This window comes from Crocodylus siamensis, chromosome 1 (genome assembly GCF_052110815.1).
Source record: "Crocodylus siamensis isolate JL-2025a chromosome 1, ASM5211081v1, whole genome shotgun sequence".
NCBI classification, from domain to species: domain Eukaryota; kingdom Metazoa; phylum Chordata; order Crocodylia; family Crocodylidae; genus Crocodylus; species Crocodylus siamensis.
Genome location: NC_143395.1, coordinates 400,413,905 through 400,438,916, shown reverse-complemented (window position 1 = coordinate 400,438,916; position 25,012 = coordinate 400,413,905). Strand labels below are relative to the sequence as shown.

Sequence of the window (25,012 nt, the reverse complement as noted above, 5' to 3'; positions counted from 1 at the left end):
TGCTCTCGCTGACCACCTACTGGCAAAGAACGAGTAAGACAGCTTGGAAGGGTGATGTGTGTAAAGGACTGTGGTTTTTTGTCCCCCTGCTCCCTAACCCCCCCCACACACACACACTTTAATTCAGGTCAAACCCCAGGACAATCAGTTCTGGGTCAAATGAGATGTCTGTTCGTACCCTGAGAGGACATCTTTTACTTGGCATTAGGCTGCATTATGACTGCCAGCCTCAAAAATCTCCAAAAAATTGCAGTGGTTCTGTTTTGAATTTGATGGCAGAGTTTCTGATTCACACCAAAGGGATTAATATTTAATACAAATATTGTAGCGTGTAGAGATGAAACAACTTGGAAGCCCATTGTGCTAGACATTGTACAAACATAAAGTCTGTGTCTCAAAATGTGAGACAAGATCCAAAAAATACTTAAATGTCTTATGTGCAACATAGGCAGACGTTAGGTGCCTAAGTCCAAGTGAATGACCTAAAAAGCCTCCCCCTACTCCTGTAATTCATTAGGCATCCAAAAATCTCTAGGCACCTTCATTTTTGCATGTAAACTTGGCACCAAAGTTTTGATACTGTCTATGCCCGGAGGCTCTCCCATCTCAGCAAAGCCAAGTGCTCAGTACCTGTCTCACACTGAAGGCTGTTTGGGATTCACAGGCTACATGTCTTCATGATGACTAAATCTCAAGAAGAGTCTGATCTGGTAGGTCTGCTTAGCACAAGCTGACAACTCACTAACAGGATTTAGGTCAGCATAAAAGAGAGTAGCTACAGCCACTTTCCTTTGAAAATGACAGACAATGCTGCTACCCACTTTTCTATAATATCCTATGGTTGGAGGACTCACCTACAGATCTGGCTTCTAGACATTTCTCAGCCTGGGTGATTCACACCCATAGCTTCTACCTCCTAAAACAGGAGGTAGACCTGTACCCAACCACCAGGCTACAGGTTAGGCTGGGATGGGGTGCTTCCTTCCCTCCCCTGGGCCATGCAGGATGCAAGAGTTAAGGATAGAAGAAGCAGGCACAAAGAAGCTTGATTTTGTAGCCCAGAGATGTGAACACTTCCTGGGGAAGACAGAGCTCTGGGTTCCGGTCCCTACTCCTGGGACCACTTATATAGTTAGTATTAAAGAGGCACTGGGTAAAATGCATAAAGAGCATAGGGGACAGTGACAGGAAACCTGATCTTTTCCCCCTAGGGAATTGCCCCTTCTCATAGTTTCATAGTTTCTAGGGTCAGAAGGGACCTGAGCAGATCATCTAGTCCGACCCCCTGCCATGGCAGGAAAGAATACTGGGGTCAAACGACCCCAGCAAGGTGTTCATCTAACCTCCTCTTAAACACCCCCAGGGTAGGAGCCAGCACCACTTCTCTTGGAAGCTGGTTCCAGACCCTAGCCGCCCTGACCGTGAAGTAGCGCCTCCTGATATCTAGCCTAAACCTGCCCTCTGCCAGCTTGTGACTGTTATTCCTGGTCACTCCTGGTAGTGCTCAGGGGAACAGTGACTCCCCCAATGCCTGCTGATCCCCCCTGCCTACTTTGTAACAGGCTACTAGATCCCCCCTCAGCCTTCTCTTTTGGAGGCTGAACAGGTTCAGGTCCCTTAGCCTCTCCTCATAAGGCCTGCCCTTCTGCCCCCTGATCATGCGAGTGGCCTCCTCTGGACCCTCTCCATGTTGTCCACATCCCTCTTGAAGTGCGGTGCCCAGAACTGGACACAGTGCTCCAGCTGCGGCCTGACCAGTGTCGCATAGAGGGGGAGGATCACGTCCTTGGACCTGCTCGTGATGCATCTGTGGATGCATGACAAGGTGCGGTTGGCCTTCCTGACTGCATCCCCACACTGCCGGCCCATGTTCATCATTTCTTATGTCCTGAGTGATTTGACATTGGACTATTAAGTTAAAGGTGGATGACAGCACCACCAGCCAAGATAAAACTATGCCAGTTGTATATAGCTAAAGGAATGATTTTGACATCTCAGGCCAGGAAGAACTTTGGGGCTGTGAATCCTAGTCCAGAAGGGCATCTAATTGCAGGGGAGAGGCTGGATCTAGACCCTGTCTTGCTTGGAGGGCTGGTTTCTGGGAATCCATTCCTAGGTACCACACTTTCCCCATCCATTTCGTAGGGAACTGAGGTGCCTGTGGTGCCTAACTGTGGCAGATCAGGGAGGGGTGGCACAAAAGCAAAAAGTTCAGGGAGCAGAAAGCAGAGCAGCAGGTCAGATGGGGAGCACAGGGCAGGGAGCAGAAAACAGAGAAGCAGATTAGGCAGGGAGCAGAGGGCAGAGAGCAGGAGATCAGGCGGGGGAAGGGGATCAGAGTGGCACTCAAGGGGCACATCTACACATGCAATTACAGTGCCTGAATAAACTGCAGAGCTTATTGCTCTGGAGGTTATTGCTCCTGGGAGTGCCATTTGAATGTCTTCCTGGGAGCAATTAACTCTGGAGCAATAAGCTGCATAGTTTATTCAGGTGCAGCATGTAGACCTAAGCCAGCCTGCCAGCCTGGGGCTGCTCTCCCCAGTTCAGTGTGCTGCAGAGGGGCTGGCTGGGGCACAAGGGAGCTTCAGTGTCCCTGCACTGAAGCACCCTTGTGTGCCACCCAGCACAGTGTCTACACGTGTGCTGCTGTGGAGGTTTTTAGTCCACAACAGGATAGTACTTGTATTTACAAGTATTAACTGCTGGAGAGTAAATTAGTTTACTCCAGCCTGATAGCAGTGCTCATGCAGATGAAGAGACATTTACTGAGCAGCTACTTAGTCAACTGATCAGTAAATATCTCATGTAGATGTTCCCAAAGAAAGTACAGGGCTAATCTGAGGCACACCTCCCAAAAAGGGTTGCCTCCCATTTCTCTGGAACATATCCTGCTGTTCCCTAGTTTGAGTTTTGCCTTAGCCAAGTATTAGTAGAACAGTGCTGATGGATAGTTACTGTTACAGATTATTTGAATTTTCACTTGGTGGCAGTAGAGTCCCTAGTAATGATATGAAGCATCCTGTATTTAGTTCATCCTAATAACAGGAACAGTTGTAACTTTCTTCTTCTTCTTCCGTTCCTGTTTTTACGTGCATTCAAGCATGTATGGGGCATGAGAGTGCTTCAGTGCGGACAGTGCGCAGGTTTAATGTGGTGCCTGGGAGCAATAAACTCTGGCATGATATGCACAGGAGTTTATTGCTCCATGCTAATAGCATGTGTAGATGAAAGTACTACCCTACTGCAAAGGTAATTATTTTCCTGTGGCCTAATAGGGCTGTACTTTTAGCTGTCAGACATTTGCTGCAGAGCTAATTAGTTTACTCGGCAGTATACATCTTGTGTAGACATGCCATTGGACAAGACACATGCAGTGTACACGAGACACTAACTGTGCAGTAGCTGAATAACACTGCACAGTAGTGTGTCACAGCACCAACAGTGCTAATACACTACTGCGTAGTATTATTAGGCTACTGCAGTCTCACTAGCATTCACTGGTGTTACAGCAGCGTAAGTCCAGTTACTCCATATTTATTTAGTACTTGATTATATAAGTACTAAATAAATGCACAGTAACCATTGCGCAGTAGTGTCCCGTGTAGACGCGCCCGCTGAGAACCAGATTGAGCCTGGTCACCTAAATGACTCCACTTAAGCATTTCAGTGCCTAAAACTTAGACATTTTCCCTGCAGAGGACCAATCCAGATATCTGGGCAGAGGTGCCTAATTTCCTTCTAGAATCAACATGGAGAGTTAGTAGTTGTTGGAAGACATTATCCAGGCTCTGTAACAGGAAGGAGAGCATGCCTGAGTTTGGAGAAAAGAAAAGAGCCTGGTAGGTTGTTAGTAACAAATCTCAAAGTCTCTGACTCTCTTGTTATGAAAATAAAGTGCATACCTACAATATTCAGTTTTTTTCCAACTCTTTCTGAATAGCTTACGTGAGGGATACTTCCAGGTCCTGAGAGCTGTGCCTGCCCTGGTCATGCCCTGCACAACTTAGGGTAACCATGCAACTTTATTTCAATATATGGCACATGCAAGTCATATCTACATGAGAGGCTTACTGTGGAGCTGCCTAATTATAAATGTCTCAGCCTCTACACATGTGGCCCTATTAGGCCACAGTAAACATGTAGTCATACCTGCAGAGTGGGAGATAGTGGTTAGTGCTTGCTGTCTAGCAGCAGTCTTAGGATTATCGTGGAGGTGATATAAACATAACCTTCAGGCAAAATAGGATCTGGGACAATATATTTGTTGGAGGGAATGACAGGTTTAGGAGGAAAAGCTATGGAGTGGAGTGGATGTACAGGGAAGTATCTTTTCAAATGACAACGGTGGATATTACTGCTTCAATTTCTGCCCTGCTTGTGTAAATAAGAGCTTGAACAGAGAGATGAAGCTCAAGGCATGAACCTTGAGCAAATCTTTCTGCAGCAGCTGGGCATCATAAGCAGGCTCTGCATTGAAAAGCAGGCATTTAAGATTGTGACAAATTTAACTCTGAAAAATGCAGTGGTAGAAATGTATAGTAAAACTCCCATTTATGGCAATGACAGCAGTTTCTTCTCAATGTACAATCTGTTAAAGCATTCATTAATACCAGTGTTGTGAGATACGGAGGTGTAACATGAATTTTATCTCTGTCAGACCACTCACCACAGTTGCATTTTGCAAAGACTGTTGTACCAAAACCAAGCAGGAGCAGGTTTTATTTTATAATATTTCATACTAATCACCACATAGTCATTTGCATCAGTATTGCAAACTCTGACTTCCTTCATCCTTGTGGTGTTAATGGAGTGCTGACTTTCTTTATGACTCGACTGTGGGCTTTGAACAATTCACCGCTAGACAGGGAAGAATAAAGAAGAAACATCATTGACCTGGTAACAAAACTGCAGTTTGCTTAATTGCCTTTCAACTGATGCTCTGCATTTAGTCATGATTCTCTGGCAATGCAGTCCCTTGCAAGTCCTTCCGCTTTTCCAGCTGGCGCAGAGGGATGTGTACAGTGTTTTCTTTCATAATGTTGCAAACATCCCATCTGCGAGAGAGGAGGTTTCTTTTAAACAAAAATGCTGACAGGTAGGAAACAGAGACTATGATCCCCAAAGTGAGCAGCATGGTGAATGTTTTAAAAGGGAACAGCTGAACGTAGACCCCATCCACAAGGCAGCAGCCTGGGTAGTGGATAACAGGAGGGATTTTCAGGGACGGCTCCCCTGCCAACAGCCTCAGGAGGAACCCTAAGAGGATCCCAGCTGCTGAGCCGTATGTATTGGTGTGAGGTATGAAGAGCACACAGCACAGCTGAGGAAAGAGGAGGGCATACACTAGCTCACCAGACAGGAACCACAGGTCATAAATAGAATGGGAGTAAAAAGCCAGGCCAGCAGCTGCTGTCCCAAACACCAGCATAGAGGCTCTCATTGTCCATAAAACATCTTTGTCTGTAGCCTGTAAAACAAAAGAGCGCTGCTTTAGGAATCACCGTCTACTTATTCCTAGATTCATTTGAGTCAAATTTCAAGGTTCCAAAGGTAACAGGACTTCATGGAAAGATGGCAGGATTATTGTGCCACTAGTCCCAATGTTTATCGCACTTCCCACCATATCGGCATGGCCTTTCGGTGCCATAGCCCAGCCCTCCCCAGCCCAGCTCTGCCACTTGACCTGGAAGAGGAATGTTCATATCATGCAGCAATAGTAGGTTACAATTTCCGTAAATGGATTAACCAATACATTGGATTTATGGACTCATTCTAGGCTTGTTAAATTTCCTTAGCAGACTATCTTGGTGTGTTTAACACAGAAGTAATAAACGCTACCTACGGTTTAAAAGGAGCAGGGCAAATATATCTTTCTATTACCTACTATAATAACTGACAAACAACTACAGTGCCTTTCAAGTTGCTCTACAACCTGCTGAAATCTTGATGGAGTTTCACCTCTTGTTATAAAATAAATCCACATGTTGGTGTCATGATGGTATACAGTTACCCACCCTGGCAATCTTCAAAAAGGGTCTTGATGCCCACCTTGCTGGAGTCATCTGACCCCAGGGGTCTTTCCTGCCCAAATGCAGGGGGCTGGACCCGATGATCTTGTAAGGACTCTTCCAGCCCCTAGCATCCATGAATCAGTTTCAAAGCAGCTTGTGTTGAACATATTTAAATGTATTACCCACTTTAACAACCACATTTTGCTCTAGAAGACTCGATGTTCTCCTAATACTTATAGCAATAGCCTCCCTCTTCCCACCTCCACATCTATACACAGGAACTGAAGCTGATCTAACCACATAAACAGGAGTTCCTCATGCAGAGCCCCCCATGCAGTGGGGGGCAGCGGGGATCACCCCCCCACCCAGCAGCACCCGGTGAGCACCGGGGCTTTTTTTAAAACCCTGGGATCTGGGGCAGGTGGGGGCAGCCATGGCGGGGCTAGGGGAGTGGGCAGGGATCAGGGGACTGGCAGGGGTTCCCCATGGTCCTCTCCCCCCTCCTCCAGGTTCCCCTCCCCTGCCCCTAGTACTTACCAGCTCAGAGTGGCTACAGCCACTGGGAAGAAAAAATGGAGAAAAGCCGACATGGGGCAGTGGGGATCACCCCACACCAGCAGAGGTGGTGAATCTGGTGGGGGCGGATGTTTTGGGGTGGGTTTTTTTTTCTTAAAGGGCCAGAGCTGGCCTGGGTGGGGCACCCATGGAGGGGCTGGGGGGCTTATGCAGAACCCCTCATGCAGTGGGGGGCAGGGGGAATTGTCCCCTGCCTGGCAGCACCCACTGAGCAGCTGGGCTTATTTTTAACAAGTGCCAGCAGCTGGGGCAGGCGGGGGAGCCATTGCCAGGCTGGGAGAGCAGGCAGGGGATAGGCCTGGCTGTTTCAGAGATTTGGCAGCAGCCACATCAGTTTCAGCTGAATCTGATCAGGGCTGTGATTCAAATCACCAGATCGAATCACTGTCCCCCAAAACAGCTGTATCCGAAGTGAATACTAGCTGCTTTGCACAGGCCAACTGAATAGAGCAAAATAATCCTTCCTGATATTTACATCCCTATCATGTATCCACTTTTGCTAACTGCACTTTGCTAATTCACCCATGTGTTTTTTATTTGAAGCTTTCACTTTGTCAGTAGACAATGACAGGTTAGACTTGGAGGAATTGGAAGTCTGCTCTTCAGTACACTATGCATTATTCCTACTAGCATCCTGATCTGAATTTTACAGAATCAGTTTACCATGGGCCAGACCAAGATTTAGGATCCAAACACCTTTGTACCTTGGCATCTACAAACCTTGGATCCTGAACTAAAATCAGCAGCTCTCTAATCCAGTGATCCTCAGCCAGGGTGCAGCAGCACCTGGGGGTGTCTTGTGATCCTTTCATGGGTGCCATGGGGTGCCATATAATTTAGCACTAAAAGGCATGGAAACAAGATCACAAGATAAACCCAGAGATTTCAAATTGATTTTAACCCTCTGGATTTTTTTCTAAGCTATTGTGGTCTTTCTGAGTTCTTTCCAATGGAAAAATTGTTCTATTATTTTTTTGTATTCCAAAATCAAGTGAAAACTAAGAGCTGATATTTTCTAAGGAGTGCCTTGAGTCTAGAGAGGGGTGCTTCCAGTATCCCAGGGGTTGCCTTGAGTAAAAAATGGTTGAGAACTACTGGTCTAATCATTGTCAAAGCAGTAATTAATTAACCTTGACTTAGAAAATCTATAAGTCAAGTACTACCTTTTTCCTAAGAATTTTTCTGTAGATGTTGTGAGCAAATAAAGACCCAACAGACAGAAGGGCTGAATCTGCAGAAGACATGACAGCAGCAGCAATAGCTCCCAAGCCACCAATGGAAATGTATGGTGGACAAAGATAGTGCAGAACAAATGGCAGTATCATGGCTGATTCTCCTCTCTCTAATGGGCTTGGAAGACCGTAGCTTGTCTGATTCCAGTCTTTAAAACAGAACAGAGAAATGTCATGTTAAATATTTAATTCTTTTTTTTTTCTTCAAAGCTGTATATTTTACAAGCAGCCATCCTATCTTAGCATTGCTAAGGATGAGAGCCTTCTGTTCTGGCACAAAGGGTGCAGACACATAAAAAATTAACCTTTTCAAGAATGTCACTGATTGGGAAAGGGTCACAGTTGTTCCATGTCAGAGGCGTCTGTACATAAACTGCCAAAGGTTCTAAATATTGTATTTTCTTGCATGCAAAATACCCCGGAATACAATACACATGTTGTTTCTGAAAGGATGAATGAAGGGAAAAAAAGATTTCTCCAGAGAGCTTAATTTTCAGCTGACTCATCCTCCCTTCCTTCCTTAACTACAACTGAACCCATAGCTGCTGCTGAAAACTGGTTTATACATTTTATTCTAAAAAGAGCTAGAATCTGAGCTAAAAAGGCTGTGAAATAGGAAAAGATCAACCAGGGCAGCTAGCAAACAGCAAAATTGCCCTAAAAAGGTTAGCTTGCATAGTAGACCATTTAGACCATTGAAAGGGGAGATGATCATTAGCACATGTAGGGTGAAGAACATGAGTCATTAAATCAATTTACTCCCTCAGCTGCCTGGGAGGAAGTTCTCCTATACCAGGCAGAAAATCAGCTTCCCCCTCCCCACCCCTTTAAAGCACGTACCCCAATTTTGCAGGGGCAAGTGTGCATTGTAAGTGAGAAAAATATGATAGAACTGCCAAATACGATGGAACCTTTTAGGCTCTGCAGTGCTATCAAGCAACCACCAGGAGATGGTAGTGAGTAGCCAGCCCAATAGCAATTTTCTGCTTTCCCTTCTCACTGCTACTGAGTTCAGTAAAAACCATTCCGGCACTTTACTAAAATCTGTGTGGTGATACCCTGACTGGGGTACCTAAGTGCCAGAGCAGGAAGTCCTGCTTCAGGGTTCCCAGGGAGCTGGGTACTCAGGCGTGGTTAGAGTTTTGCATCTTTTAAAGAACACTTTCTCCCAAGTCGCTCGTTTAGGGTATGGTACATCCCAGGCTGATTGGGGAGTGGAGGCGTACATCCCAGGCTGATTGAGTAGTGAGGGACACTTCCTCAACCCTTTCTTCTGTTTTCCCAGGGTGTTGGGTGTTTGGGGGGATGGGGGTGCTGCCCAAGGTCTCTGAATCTTGCTGTGGCTTTAAAAGGACTTTCCCTACAAAGCCACTCAGTTACTTTCATAGCCTTCACTTAACCCTGGTCTGTAGTGTCCCAGGCTGACTTGGGGAGTGGTGGAGGTATGACAGGTGCTCAGGTGGGTTGTGGGGTATTGATGCAGTTATGCAGAGACATGTAGAGGGTGGAGCATACAGGGCAGGCGGCTGTGTGGACTGGGTGTGGAGGGTAAGGAACAATTAACAATAAATAGGCCAGTTCACTTTGACCAAGCATGGAATTGCCATCCATTCTATAGTATTAACTGAAGTGGCTTAAGCTTTATCACTTGATGGGTACTATCAGTTAAAGATGCATCTAGTTACGTGTCCACCCAACCACAAACCATACACCTCCACCAAGAACCCAGAAGCAGGGGTCTAGGCAGTGCACCCCCCACCCTTGAAATGGCCACCCTCCTATGTCCCTCCCTCACCCAAAACCAGCCTAGATGGATTTCTGTCAAGTGCAAACAGTAAAGGTTTAGGGTGGGGGTGAGGAGTGGTACAGGGTGCCTGGAGGATGGACTAGACGCAGAAACTTGGAGTCCACACAGAACACTGAGCCAGTTCATCAGGACCAGTTCAAAATACTACCTGATTATCTAAGTATCCCACTGAAACATTCCAGGAGGTTTAAAGTGTTCTAAACTGGCTTGTACTTCTGGATGATTGATGTTTAAATCCTACTTTAAATAGCGTAAAAATGTGTTTCCACCCTTAAATTAGATTGTTTCACTTCAAATAATTATAAGCCCTGAAGCAGAAGCACTGAAAAACCTTGCAAGTTTAAGTAGAAAACCCTCATATATTGTTTGCAAAATCCTATTATTGGTTAACAGTCAGGGAAGCAGTTTACCGCTGTGTAAACTGGCTTTAAAATGAGCTAGGGATTGTTAGTCTGCAACATGATGAGGGAAGTCTTAGAAATGTAATCAGTAATTTTTGCAAGGGGAGGGAATTATTCTTCCCTATTACATAAGTGAATTTGCAAGTCATTCTGACTTCTGGGTCAATTTGAACATTCTAATATAATAAAAGCTTTAGCACTTCTGTCTGTCTGTCCGTAATGCTCCAGGCCAGCTCTGCGTGCACCAAAACATGGGAAGCTGTGTGGTGCATGGCTGCAGGGTGCCGTGTGGGGAGTGGGTGTGTGCCCTACGTTCATGTGCTATAACCAGCAGGTGCTGCTTGTACCCCCCTGCCCACTCCCCTGCACACACCCTCTCTGTGGCCTGCAGCCAGCAAGTGCCCCCCACACAGGGGCGGTGTGGCATGTGGCTGCAGGGTGCTGCATGGGGGGGGCGCCCCACGTACTACAGGCAGCAGGGTACTGTCTGCGCTTCACGTGCCCCTTCTCTGTGCAGCACACTGCGGCTGTGCACTCTGCCACCCCACCCGCTGTACCCCACCACCCACAGCCAGTGGGTGCTCCCGGGGTGAGGGGTTGAGCATGGTGCATGACCACAGGGTGCTGCAAGGACAGGGGGTGCGAGCAGCACTTGCCAAATGCAATACATGGCAGTACATCCCCCGTGCACGCTTCCTGTGCATCACCCTGCAGCCATGCGCCATGCCCCTCCTTGTGTGGAGACCACTTGCTGGCTGCGAGGGGTGGAGTGCATGGGGGGGTGCAGAGGGGTGTGGGTGGCTGGGAGGGTGTGGAGGGTGTGGTGGGTGGCTGGGTGGGTGTGGCTGTATGTGTCCCTGGGTGGGTGGCTGGGTGCGAGTGTGGCACGTGGTTGGGTGGGTCTGTGGCATATGTCTGAGGTGTGTGTGGGGGGGGGTGCACAGGGCTGGACACAGAGTGGGGTGGGGGTGGTTGTGTACTGCCAGATGCAGAATGACAGCATTGCGGGGATGTGGGTGGTGGCTCTCTGTCCCAGACACCCGCCCGTCATTCTTGATGGGCACTTTGCTAGTATCTTTTATAAAGATAGCTAGTTCCATACATCAAGTGATGATGCACTTACTATACCCTATGGTAAACTGTTCACTAACAATTCTTCACTCTTAAGAATCTGAATCTTGCTTATATTTTGAATTTCCAACATCACCTTGTATACTTTTTCCAAGTAGTTACCTATGGGATTTGATCAAGTCACCTCTTAACCATCTCAGTTTCAAGTAAAATAAGTCCCTTGCCCAACACAGATCCCAAGTTTAACCCTTTTCCCAGCTGTGCCTGCAGGAGTCAGTAATGGATTTTGTCCCCAGAGATGTCTGGATCTGACCTGATGGGCAAAGACATCTTTTCCCTGATACCACTTTTTGACAGTGGGAACTAGTCTGATTTAAAAAAAACACTGCTGAACACTCAGCAGTTGGGATCCCCAAAGACTAAAAGTTGCCCAGCACTTCAGAAATAGGGCTGCTTATTAAGATACCTAAATCAGGCTGCATCCAGTGTACATTTTAAAAACCCTGAACAAAAATATATAGGTTCCTGAAAGACACCTGCTTATTTTTACCTGTTGATGCTGCTACTGCCCCTATGAGCACGGAGGGGATGGCCATTAAAAGGCATCCCAGCCCAGAGAGATAGGAAATGAAACTTGCTTGTCTTGGTGAGGCAGCTGAGAGAATTCGCTGGAAATAAGTTTGAAATGGGATACTTCCAAGAACCTGAAACATTCAAACATTAATGCAGTCTTCCTAGCCTGAAATCACCAACATTATTGTTATGTTTGTCATTACTGATAGGGATGCTAGTTTTCCCCTTCATAAAGCTAACCTGAAACTTCCTATTATAAAAATCATGATTTCATTTACATATAACTTTGTATATAATTTTGATAAATTGTGCTCATTAAGGTTGAAATTTCCCTTGCTTGATATTTGCCTTTTTAATTCAACCAGAATCACCAGCTGCCATATAGCACTTGTATCAGATGGGACTATCCAGGAGCACAGTAAATTAGTCTACTGCACCTTAATTGCCATGCATATGTATACGGTGATGCTTTACTGTGCAGCAAATTAGTCTGCTATGCAGTAAAGTGTCTCATGTAGACATGCCCTGGGCATCAGAGGGGGAGGAGGTTGGCAATGGGAGCCAGAGGGGATGGAACGGTCTGGCCAAAGAGACAAGGATCAGAAACTAACTGAGGGAACAGTGGGATTGGGAGTGTGTGAGGGAAATGGGTCTTGGGATTATTTGGCTGGAGGATCAATACCAAGACTGATGAGAAGATGGATGGGAAGGGGAGAAACCTGAGAATTGGACAGGGACTAAGAACAATATAGGGGCCGAGGGGACAGCTCTGACACAGGTCTAATGTATGAAGGGAAGGGAGTGGGACTGGCTAGGCCAGTGGGTCTCAGCCCATTTTAGACCCAAGGCACCCCTCAATCAATTCAAGCTACTCCCTCAATAGTCTCAAGGTACTCCTCAGAAAATGCCAGCTGTTAGGTTTCATTCATTTTTTACTACAGAAAAATAATAGAGGAATTCTTCTGTTGCAAGTAACTCATAAAGGCCACAGCAGGGCAGAATGATTTTAACTCTATGGATTCCTGTTTCAAATCTTTGGGTTTATCTTGTGAATCATGTCTGCACACCTAACATAGTGTGGCACTCTGTGGCACTTGGCTCTCTTAAAAAGATTTCATGGCACCTTGAGAACCGCTGACCTAGGCAGAGAAACTAGGGCAAGAAGTTGGGCAAGGTGACAGATTAGATGAGGATCTTAAACTAGAAGATGAAGATTGGGAGTAAATGGGAGAAACGATTAGATGGAGAGCCAGGAGTGGGAGCTGGAACTGGCTGTGCAAGGAGTCTGGGGTCAAGGAGATGGAATACAAAGAATGAGCAAATACCCTAGGAGAGAGTGTGAGAGGAAAGAGAGCCTGGGAGTAATAGGATAAGACTGGGACTTGGGCAGTGAACTTGAAGTTAGAAGACCTGAAACTGGGTGAGTGGGAAGAGTTAGGCTATGATGAGAATGGCTATGGGAGGAGTCTGGAGCTGGGCCGAGGAGTAGAAGACAAGACTGGGACTGGGACTGGGACTGGTTGGAGAGGATGGAGCAGAAGGAGTCAAGTTTGGGGAGAATGGGTGAGAGACTGTGTCTACTTAAGCACACTCCCCTGCAGACTTGGTGTGGTACCCAAGATTCCCTTATCTCGTCAATCTCCTGTTATCAGCATATATCCATTAGGCCCGTGTGAGTTGGCAGCGATCTGATCTGGCTTCAGAGCCAGCTGCTTCAGATGGCCATGATCCGATCTGGAGGTCTGGACCGGGTTTCCGCCTTGATCCAGCTGAAACTTCAGAGCTGCCTTGGAGATCCAGCCACAGGGTATAATGGGGAATCAACTAAATATCTATAACTTTGTTGTTTTTTGTCCAATTTGGATTAACCTTGAAGGAATTGTAGCCTCTGCTAAGAGCATAAAATCTGCCAAGTTACAAGAAGATCAGTGCAGGGGTTTGGGGGGAACTGCACCTCGAGCTGCAGACAAGCAAAACTTGTGCCATGGGTGACATTGCATGTGTTAAGGCGCAGCAGGATGACAGCTGCAGGGATGGTAGCCCCTGCTGAGGCCACAACACCTGCCAGCTGGGGAGGAGATTGGTGCAGGGGGTTCTGGGGCCCTGCACCCCTAGCTGCTGACAGACAAAACTTGTGCCAAGACTATGTCTGTCCTGGGGCAGCTGATTGTATTGATTCTTTCCTCTCCTTAGCTTGGTTTTGTAGGTGCTAATTGATGCTCCTTAAGTCATTATATAGTAGCTAGGTCCTGTGTATTGAGCTGGTCCCTGAGTCCTTGGTCCCTGAGTGAATTGTGATTGCTTGATTGGTAGCTGGTAACACAGCAGTTTAGCAGCCAGGCCTGCAGCCATCTCCCCGCTCCCCGCCCCAAGCCAGAGACAGTCAGTCCCACAAACACCCATGGCACAAGTTTTGCTTGTCCACAGCTTGAGTGGAAGTTCCCCCCAAACCCCTGGACTGATCTTCTTGAAACTTGGCAGGCTTCATTCTCTTTGCAGAGTCTACCATGTCTGAAAACTCCACCCAAATCAGACAAAAAACAACAAAGTTACAGATATTTTATTGTTTCCCCATTATATCCTATGGCCAGATCTCCGAGGCAGCTCCAAATCGCTTTGGGAAGCCAAACGAGGCTGGTGCTTTGACCCAAATATGCTACTTCAGACCCCAAAGCATCTGAATTTTCTCCAGATCCAAAGCTCTGTCCGAAGCCTAGCATGGCCCTAATACCTATGAAATACTGGTGAAGCAGATATTCTCCTCCCTTCTACTGTTGTTTTACAAAGATGGCAATCTACTAATGCTATGAGTTACTTTGAGAGCTCAAGGCAGACAAGGTTCTTTGCGTAAACATGATATATTTTAGTAGAGCAACTAAATAGCTGGAAAAATTGGGTTTTTTTGCAAGGTTTCAGGCACAAACACCCTTCTTCAAGCAGAGAGAGATTCTGCAGTTGTTTACTTGTCTGCCTATGTCCTTAGACCAACACAACCACAACTAGCACCTCAGAGAGATCAAGTACAGAACTGTGCCTGACCTGGGGATGACGCATGCAGGTGGCATTATGGGGACATATGATGGAATTTCTGAGGGTTTTTTCAGCTCTATAAAAATAAAAGAAATTCCATGCAACTAGGTTAAAAGAAGGTTGCTAGGTTGAGCACTCAAAAGTTAGGAAATTTCTCATTCAGTGCCCAGAATTGAACAGTGGTCTCCCCATTCCTGCTGATGAGCTGCTTTCCTTTACATGGCTGAAATGAAGGAGAGAACTGAGCCTCCTTAATGACCCTACTTTTTCTGGCCATGTTCAGAGTGTTAGAACCAACCCTGGTGTGAAGAAAATGTCTGGCTTCCTCTCCCAACTGCCTGATAATCAGCTTATCAAAATCCTTCTGTGCTGTAAACAACAGGAACCTCCTGTTCTTAGGACTGGGTTTGGAGTAAGCAACTGTACCATTCACCCAGCCCCACAAGGAACATTTCTTACCAGATATAAGAAGTCATCCAGCCACCTTCCAAGATACTCTTTCTCTATTTTTCCAATCCAAGGGGCTTGGTAGAAGTCATGAGTAGCAGTATAAGAAATGCTTTCTGTTGCAGAATGTATCAGGGCAAATGGGATGCAGATCCACTGGGATTAAAATGGAAACAATGAATCTATGCCCCCTCACTTCTCTATCAAACTCACACTCTGCACCCTTGCCTGTAAAGTTTTCCAGAGTCTGCATTCATAATTTCTTCCTTTTCACCTACTACTGCCACCTACACCAACCCAGGCATCCTGTCTGGACATCCATCTGCTTGTGTTTTCTTCTCCTGCTTTGATCTTCATTTCATACCACCTTTTATTCCTGTAGACCACTTCCTTTTCCTTTTGTTTTCAAGCAGTTCTACCAACGTGGTTCAAATTCCTTTTTTCATACATGTTCTTCCCACAAGGCCTTTCAGTGCTGGCCCAGTATAATTCATTATGCTTCTCATCTGTTGTAAACTAATGTACACATCACATACACAGCAGTAGTTTCATAGTTGATAGATTTGGAAGGGACCTAAGTGGATCATCAAGTCTGATCCCCTGCCCTGGGCAGGAAAGGATGCTGTGGTGAAACGACCCCAGCAAGGTGGTTGCCTAGCCTTCTTTTGAAGATCCCCGGAGTAGGAGTGAGCACCACTTTCCTCAGAAGTTGGTTCCAGATCCTGGCCGTCCTGACTGTGAAGTAGCACCTCCTGGTATCTAGCCTGAATCTGCTCTCAGTCAACTTATGGCCATCATTCCTTGTTACTCCTGTTAGTGCTCAGGGGGAACAGGGACTCTCCCATAGCCTGCTGGTCCCCCTGGGCCAGTTTGTAGAAGGCCACCAGATCCCCCTTCAGACTTCTCTCGTGGAGGCTGAACAGGTTCAGGTCCCGTAGCCTCTGCTTATAAGGCCTGCCTTGCTGCCCACTGATCATGCGAGTGGCCCTCCTCTGGACCCTCTCAATGCTGGCCACATCCCTCCTGAAGTGTGGTGCCCAGAACTGGATGCAGTACTCCAGCTGCAGCCTGACCAGTGTTGCATAGAGGGGGAGGATCACCTCCTTGGACCTGCTTGTGATGTATCTGTGGATGCATGACAAGGTACGGTTGGCCTTCCTGACTGCATCCCCACACTGCCGGCCCATGTTCATTTTGGCATCAATAGTGACTCCAAGATCCTTTTCTGCCTCTGCACTGATGAGAAGGGAGTTCCCCAGCCTGTAGGTATGGTGCTGGTTCTTCCTCCCCAGGTGCATCACCTTGCACTTGTCGGTGTTGAATCCCATCCTATTCTTGTCCACCCACCCCTGTAACCTGTCCAGATCTAGTTGCAGCCTGTCCCTCTCCTCCAGCATGCCCACTTCTCCCCACATTTTAGTGTCATCTGTGAATTTGAACAAGGTGCTTTTCACCCCCTCGTCCAAGTCGCTGATGAAAACATTGAACAGTGAGGGCTCAAGGACTAAGTCCTGGGGGACCCCACTGCCCACAGCCCTCCAAGTTGAAAATGACCTGTCCACCACCACTCTCTGGGTATGGCCCTCCAACCAATTTGCGGCCCATCTGACTGTGTAGGCATCAGTGCCACAGTTGCCCAATTTTTTAATGAGGATGGGGTGAGAGACAGTGTCAAAGGCCTTTCTAAAGTCCAGAAGGACTACGTCCACTGTGACACCTGCATTCAAGGATTTTGTGACCTGGTCGTAGGAGGCCACTAGGTTGGTCTGACAGGACCTGCCTCGAATGAGCCCATGTTCAAGTAATGCCCAACCTTTTAAGCCCATGGGCCAGATTTGATCTGTGGACCAATTCAGCACATGGGGCTGGGGCCTGATCCAGCACACAGGGCCAGTGTCCAATCCAATATGCAGGGCCAACCCAGCTGCAGCCTGATCCAGGGCGTGCAGCTAAACTAGCATGTAACCCCAGTCCTGCCTACCAGATCAGGCTTCAGCCCCAACCCCAATCCCACATGCAAAATTAGGCCCAATGGCAGATTGCACTCATTACCCCAGCTCCACACACAGGGCCATGTAGTCTGGCCTGCAGGGCTTGGCACTTTGGCAGCAGGAGAGTGGTGACAGTATTAATTGCCATTGCTCCCTACACCACCAAATTTCCAGACCCAAGGAGAATAAATTTATGGATGACATGACTCCACAGGATGGATCTGACCCTCAGGCTAGAGGTTGAATACCACTGACCTACAGCAAAAAATGCTATACATTTTTAAATAATTATTCAATTTTCAAATGGAGAGCAGAAATGGCCCACCAAAATGGTCACCAGAGAGAAAGTGTTTTCAAAAGTCTTGGCATCTACATGTGCACCTGTATTAGGCTGGAGCAAACTTATTTACTCTGTACCAGGCTAGTAATTGTATTTAAAAAACTCGTCGATTTCTTGTATTTGAAAAAAAACTTTGCAGCAGCACATGTATAGATGCTGACACAGCCGGTTGGGGCATGAGGGTGTTTCAGAGCGGTGGCTACCTTCTGGCTAGTCCTGTGTTGAAGCACCCTCGTGCCCCAGCCAGCCCCTCCACAGCATACTGGGCCAGGGGGAGCAGCCCTGGACTGGCAGGCTGATCCCTGGTCCTCTCTGCTAACCCTGTCCAACCCAGATCAGTGGTGATTCCCCACCCAGCCTGTGGTTTGCTACTAGCTGCCCCACCGGTGGATTGGGGCAGGGGGCTGGGACCTGCCCCACCCCTTCAGCTCTTTCCAAGCCCTGCACCTCAATTGCCTGATGGGGTTGAGGAGCTGGGACCTGCCTCTGACCAGGATAGTTCCCAGCCCCCAATCCACAATTGCAGGGTAGGAGCTGCAGAGTTTGTTCCCTACTCAGCTCTGTGATTGTGGAGCTGGGTGGGTGGGGAACAAGCTCCCCAGCCCTCACAAGCAGGGAGGTCCTGGTGCCAGCTCCACCTTCATGGGGCCAATGCAGCGAGAAAAGAATCTCCCAGTGCCAGCCTTGTGAGCCCAGAGCCAGCTCTAGGAGATAAGGATTTCCCAGCCCCTACTCCCCAATCACAGTCTCAGAGCATGGGGGCCTAGAGATCCCTGCTGCTAGGTCTGGGGAACATAGCCCCCACCCAGGCTCTGGTGGCTGAGCCTGTCCCAGCAGCAGGCAGCTCCCAGGGGAAGGAGCAATCTTCTGCTCCCTCGTGGCCAGTTGACTGGGAGAAGATTTGCTCCTGGTCAGGTGTCTACATGAGCACTACTGAACAGTTAATAATTGCAAGTAAATTTGTTGCTTGCATTTGCAGGCAGAAAATTTACTCACAATTAGTGAGGTTTACTGCGCAGTAAGCATGTGAACATGTAGACACACTTGCTTACTGCTCAGTAAGCTACACTGTTTTGCAGTAAAGTGCCTTGTGTAGATACACCCTGTATAACAGATGAACAACTAAACTGGGGTCTGGGACCAGTATGCCTAGAGTTACTTTGGACTGACTGGTGAAAAAATGAGTAGAATTTTTTCCCTCATACATAGTTGCATACCATAAGAAGACTGATAAGAAAGTGTTCAGGACTTACCAAGCTGAGCATAAGAAAAAGCAGCTGTACCACATCTGTGTATGCAACTGAGTATAGGCCTCCCAGTAAAGTATAGAGTATAACAGCAGATGCTGAAATAATGATAGACAGATAGCTTTTGATGCCCAGAATGACTTGCATTGTTGCTCCTTTAGAGAAAGATAGTTTTGAATTACTATAATATACCAATATCATATTGAGCAAAAAAAAGTAGTTAAATGATACAAATATTACAGAAGTTTAGTGGTTAGCATACAGAACTAGATGCCAAAGATTACTGAGGTCTATTTTTTGGTCTGCCACTAACTTAACGTGACCTTGTCCAAGTCACTTTACTTTTTATATTTTAGTTTACCTATCTGCAATATGTACTTAATACTAAATTGTAAGTAAAGCATTACCATAAAAGTATGCCTTTTTTGCTATAAGGGTTCATTAGTTTCTATCAATTTTGTTTAAAATCTGCAGGAGAAGATGGGAAAAGGAAATAAACACCATATTTTCCCAAATGAAGGATAAACAAACAACCTGCAAAAGTAGTATGAAGTGCAACTCTCTGTACTTAATTCAAAGGATATTTTTCATGCCTATCTCCTGCTCCTTATTTGTCTATTTCTTGGTAGTTTTGTAATTAAACACAACAGCAGAGCAAATATATTTACCTAATGAAGCAAGAATAGCTGCAAACCAGAATATATCTCCTATCAATGATGGAATAAAGAGAAGACTTGCAATCATGTTCCCGTATGTTTCTTGGAGAGGGTCCATCATTGTCACATAATTTCTGGATCTCATTGGCTTTACAAAGAAGAGACCACCTATTGAAAAAGACAGTATTTTCATTGTTTGTTGTGTGTATCATCTCCTGAGGTAAAGGATCAGTACAACCCTCTTGTCTAAATGGCATCTGGACTAAGGCCAAACCCTACTCAGCATTTGCTAGACACACCATATCATTCTGCTAATGTTTTCCCATTACAGTGTTAGCCAGGCTATCATCTCTATAATATATGAAACAGCCTTTCTTACCCAGTTTTTGGAATGTAATCTATAACCAGTGTTTTCAGGTGAATTAAACCACCCTCTTATGGGTCTTTCATTATCTTAAAAAGTATGCTTTGGCCATAATAAGTCAATATATTTATCTTTCATTTTGTAAATAGTGAATACCGTATAACCTACCAAGGTAAATACCATACTACTTTCAGGTATGTGTATAAAGCCTACAACTCCATTCTCTCTAACCAAGATAATCATTTTCTTTTTTACATCTACCCTTTGTAATGTGAGGTAAGTCCTAAATTCCTTTCTCACCTGAGCAAGCCTGGCTCACGCAGGGAGCTCCATTACAACTGGTGAATGCATCTAGTGCCTAATCCTGAAACCAACAGAATGGCTTGTCTGAGAATGACTGCTAAAGGCTACAGGATTGGTCCCACAGTGATTGGGGCATCGCATATGAAAAGGATTACTCACATGAAGAAGGGTTGCAGTCTCACAGATTTTTGGGCCTGATTCATACTGGAGTCAGGGGGAACCTACCCACTGACGTCAGTGGATAATGCTCTTCATATTCTTCACCAGATAAATATTTCCTAGTGTGCACCCCGTTCTTTTGTGTCTCAATCTTTTCCCTATTGCATCCGCCTGGAAAATTGGCCCACAGAAGGTACTGGTCCCATACTTACTACTTCAGTTTTATATTAGCTTGACATTATAATAGCAGCCATGACGGATTGATAATAACAATGTCAAGAGAAAGGTACAATTTGATGCCAACCAGGTACACCCTAACCCTGCTTATTATAATGCCAGAGATCTTCCTGAACAGACTAACACAAAAGTCATCAAAAGTGCTTGTCGGAGTTTGCTAAGGAGTGGACAGGCTCAGCAAAATTGGTTTTCCTAGAATGCCTCCAAGCTGGGGGCGGCCAAGATTTTTCACTGTGTGACAGCAGCTCTGAAGCTGGTCAGTGAGTCAAAGCCAGAGTATGCACAGAAGTGACTCTGCATGTGTGTCAATGACAGGGGAATGTCAGAAAGTCTCATCACTGGTTTCGGGGTTTAGAGCAGTGGGGCTGCAGAGTCTCATGCCCCAAGGACTCTGGCCAGATTGAAGGTCTGAACCTCAGTGCATTCCTTTGGGACATCTTGTATAACTTTTCAACTTTTCTTTTGTCTCCATTACTAGTGTTCCCTCTCCCAGTCTTTTTCCTTTGTATTTAAATTCCTCTTTATTTAAAATCCTTTTTCCAAGTCCATTCAGAGCACCTGCTGAAGTACACAATCACTTACAAAGAATCATACCTCTATGAACCAGTTAGTATCTCAGGTGCCACCCTGCCCTGCCTTCTGCCATAGAGTCTGTGTCAGCCCAGCCCTGCACCCGGCATGTGCTGACAGATGTTAATGAAGGTGCTCTGCTTTGGAGTACCTTCATCTGAACCCTCATGTAATCATAGCAATATTATTCCCATAGACCATCACATGCAAGGTACAGATGGTCTGCCAACTACACAGATGGTTCTCTGACTGTTCTGGCATGTACAGTCCATGCAGAATCATGTAACAGCCCTTAATCTTTGACAGTTACCTGGGGTTCATTAAACTACTTTAGATTAACAGCACTGGATTTTTAAACAATGGGTTCCTGAAATACTTTTTACCGATAACAAGGGACAAAGCAAATCCTACAGGTGCTTGGACCCACAATAGTCCTCTTGTGGGTAGATAGACAATTTCAGCTGTACCATTGATATACGCTCCACCGACCCAGGTGGCTGCAAGAAAAGAATTCGAGGAGAAAGTTAGAAAAGAGAGCTATGCCGCATATTTCCCACTAGCCTCCCTAAAACGTGCTAGAAACCCCCAGTCTGTATTGAGAACATTTTATTCACACACAAATATTTTTTCACAGTCATATTTACTTCCACAATACTACTCTTGGAGTAGGATATGCTATCCAGTGTGGGTAAGACAATTATACACCACAGTGGATAGCTGAGTTTGCATTAAAGAAACATTAATGTTTACATTTTTAGAGAGAATTTGTATACCTTTCTTTTTGTTGCTACTTGACACAGGTGGAAGCATACAGTAAAAGCATTACCTTTGTTCTACCTGAATAACTTAAACAATAGAATACCAATGTATCAGTTCCCTTTACAGTAATAATTTTAATTAAGGAAACCCCACAAACAGTAAGACAAACACTGCCTTCCAACACATGAATCTTCAGCCCTGCCTTATTATTAGGCAACCAAATACACTTCCCAGACATGTCACATGGGGCAGCATTCTCCAAAAGACAAGAAAGAGGGACAAGTCTCTAATAATGAGAAAGTACAGAAGACATCCATGAAGAAATGGTCTCTTTCTTGAACCTATTCATGCCAAGTTTTAATACTCTTACTCAGGCTGAATACCACCTCATACGTAATGAGACAGCTCCAGGAGAATGGAACTGCTTACAACCTGGGTAGGAGAATCTAGGTCTAAATTAGGATCACATACTAGCTTAATGCAAAGTGCTGTACAACGTTAGGAGTCCCTTTATTTTTCCAGTGGGCTATGGAAGGTGTTAAACTGCATAGAATCTCGATGGTTGGGTATTTGACCAATCAAATAAAGTTTGGTCAATTGACTGGTCAAATATCGGTAAAAAATTGCCAATAGGTCCAAATCATACACAGAAAAAGCACCAATTTTCCCCTAAAATGCATTTAAAATAAAAAAACCACATTTCTTTCAAGAAAACTACAGAAATGTAGTTTTTTTGTAAAGTTGCTATAATCATTAACTAGTCAAAAAATCCGCAGACGATTGATTGGTCAATTGACAATATTTCACCAGTCAACTGACTGGCTTGCCAACCCTAGTCTGAACTACTACACGTGTAAATGCATGCACTGATTAATAAAACTTTAACTCTTTATCTTAGTTAAAATTCGTTCTTCTATTAGAAAGCAAATAACAGAATGAACATTTTAAAAATGGGGGGAAAAAACTAAAAGAATTTACTTTAAGAATACTTACCAGTTGCAGTGAACAATCCAACCAAAAAATTCATGTTCCTGTCTCCCACCATGACCATTTCACTTGTGCTCCTATTTTTCTTATCTCTTTTGCTTCTCAAAGAAGCCCAGATTCCAGTGGCTAAAGTTATGGCATAAAACACACTCAAACCTACCAACCCAGGTATATTCAAACCCATTTTTTTGCAAAGTAATTCAGATCACACAGATTAATATGGATTTATGATTAGATGTTAGATCTTCAGTCTTTCGTCTTCTGTCTATTGAGATGTAATTCCAAATGCTGGAAGCCACATCATTCAATCCTTCCTCACAGTGGTAGAGATCACTGGAAGTGAAGGTCTTTGCCGTGACTTGCCTGTGTCCCAGTATTTATCCTAGAAGAAGAACCTTGATGCCAAATGAAAGATTTCTTCTTGAACAGTTTGTCAGTCTGTATTCTTAGCTGGAGTTTGCAAGTCTAGACCTCTAAACTGCTTCTTTTAACTGCACTGTTTTGTGAAAGGATTAATGGCCACAACTCCCAAGATGACCTTTAGTTCAACAATAAACCTAAGGATCTAATGTACACCAATAGTGACTGTGGAGTGTCAAGAAGAGGAAGAGCTAGGAAGTACATAGTGTTTTTCTTTTTAATATAACACTTTGTAAACAGATGGTCGGTGGCCCCGCCATGCACTGTGTTCTGAAAACATTCGGCAAGCTGGCCGTGGAAGGTCTGATAGTCCCGATAGCAGAATGAAGGATAGTTCAAGGCCCCTTGTGCTGCTGTGTTTGTAGTTCATCAATGAGAGTCCAACAGCACCCATTTTGTTTGACTAAGAGACCAGTCCAGAGTGCAGTTGCACATTTGAGAGACTCTTAACTACAGTTTTGACAGAGTAGATAGATTTGATAGAAGTCTTACTATGAGTGCAGGCATATTATTTCCACTGTGATCTCCCCATCCATCAAACTGGTTACTCTGTCAAAGAAGAATATCAAGTTATTTTGGCATGAACTTTTCAGAACAAATTATGTTAGCTCCTGGTGCCTTCTTCAGATGTTTACAAACTGGCTGTTTTATCATTTGTGCTGGTTACCTCCCAGGTATCGAATATAGGCTGGTGGACGATTCCCTGGGTCCCCTTTTTCTCTTTTTTGAAGATGGACACTGTTAGCCCTTCTCCAGTCCTGTGGGACCTCCCCTTTCATCCATGTCCTGGCACATATTATGGCCACTGGCTCTGTGATCTATTCAGCTAATTCCTTCAGGACCTTAAGAAGAATTTTGCCAGACATTTCTGATTTTAAAATAATACAAATTATTGAATTTGAATCTGGGCGGCTGCCTGCTGGAAGACAGGAGGCTGCCGTTGCTGACTGGGGCCAGAGGCAGCAGCAGTCTTCCTGGCACTGGGTGCAGGTTGCGCCCAGCGCTGGTCCCAGCTGGTAGCAGCAGCCTCCTGTCATCCGGCAGGCAGATTGGAGACCTGCACTCCCGGAAGGAGTCCGGCAGCACCCCACAGCCCTCCTGGGGGTGCAGATGGGCCCCTGATCCACCTGCCGGATGACAGGAGGCTGCTGCTGCTGACTGAGACCAGCGTGGGGTGCAACCTGCACCCACCACCAGGAAGATTGGTGGTGCTGCTGGCCCCAGCTGGCAGCAGCAGTCTCCTGTCATCTGGCAGGGAGATCAATGGCCTGCCTGCACCCTCAGGAGGGCTGCAGGGGCTGTGCCAGACTCCTGGGGGTGTGGCCCCTGATCTGCCTGCTGGATGACAGGAGGCTGGTTCTGCTGCAGGGGGCCAGCGGCAGCACCAACCTTCCCAGCGCTGGGTGCGGGCTGTGCCCAGTGCCGGTTCCAGGTGGCAGCAGCAGCCTCCTGTCATCTGCCAGGCAGATCGGGGGCCTGCACCCCTGGGAGGAGTCCGGCACAGCCCTGCAGCCATCCAAGGGGTGTGGACGAGCCCCCAGTCTGCCTGCTGGATGACAGGAGGCTGCTGCAGCCAGCTGGGATTGGCGCTGGGTGCAGCCCATGCTGAGTGCCAGAAAGATTAGTACTGCTGCTGGCACCAGCCAGCAGCAACAGTATGCTGTCATCCGGTGCACAGATCCAGGGCCCTGCACCCCCGGGAGGGCTGGGGGCTGTGCCAGAATCCACCCCGGGGGCACGGCCTCCAGATCTGCATTGGGTGACAGGATGCTGGTGCTGCCAGCTGGGACTGGCGCTGAAGCCAAGCAAGCCTGGCTTCAAAACTTTC

The 25,012-nt window shown here is 46.2% G+C and overlaps 1 protein-coding gene across 1 annotated transcript; it reads right to left on the bottom strand.

Moving 5' to 3' along the window:
* Positions 1 to 4,948: 4,948 nt before the first annotated feature.
* Positions 4,949 to 22,948, bottom strand: LOC149875299 (high-affinity choline transporter 1-like). The gene is made up of 8 exons (XM_090053805.1): positions 22,771 to 22,948; positions 21,402 to 21,515; positions 19,398 to 19,553; positions 18,736 to 18,884; positions 15,164 to 15,307; positions 11,652 to 11,805; positions 7,754 to 7,971; positions 4,949 to 5,470 (listed from the first exon to the last, which is right to left on the bottom strand). The coding sequence occupies exons 1-8, from the start codon at positions 22,946 to 22,948 to the stop codon at positions 4,949 to 4,951; spliced, it is 1,635 nt and encodes a 544-aa protein (XP_089909931.1).
* Between the last annotated feature and the right edge of the window lie 2,064 nt (positions 22,949 to 25,012).

Excerpts from the sequence above, each read along its gene's own strand:
- LOC149875299 (XM_090053805.1), bottom strand. The coding sequence starts at position 22,948 with ATGGGTTTGAATATACCTGGGTTGGTAGGTTTGAGTGTGTTTTATGCC. Across the intron at positions 18,885-19,397 it reads AGCTATTCTTGCTTCATTAG|GAGCAACAATGCAAGTCATT; the intron begins GTAAATATATTT and ends CTTTCTCTAAAG. Across the intron at positions 7,972-11,651 it reads GGCAGTAGCAGCATCAACAG|ACTGGAATCAGACAAGCTAC; the intron begins GTAAAAATAAGC and ends TCTGTTTTAAAG.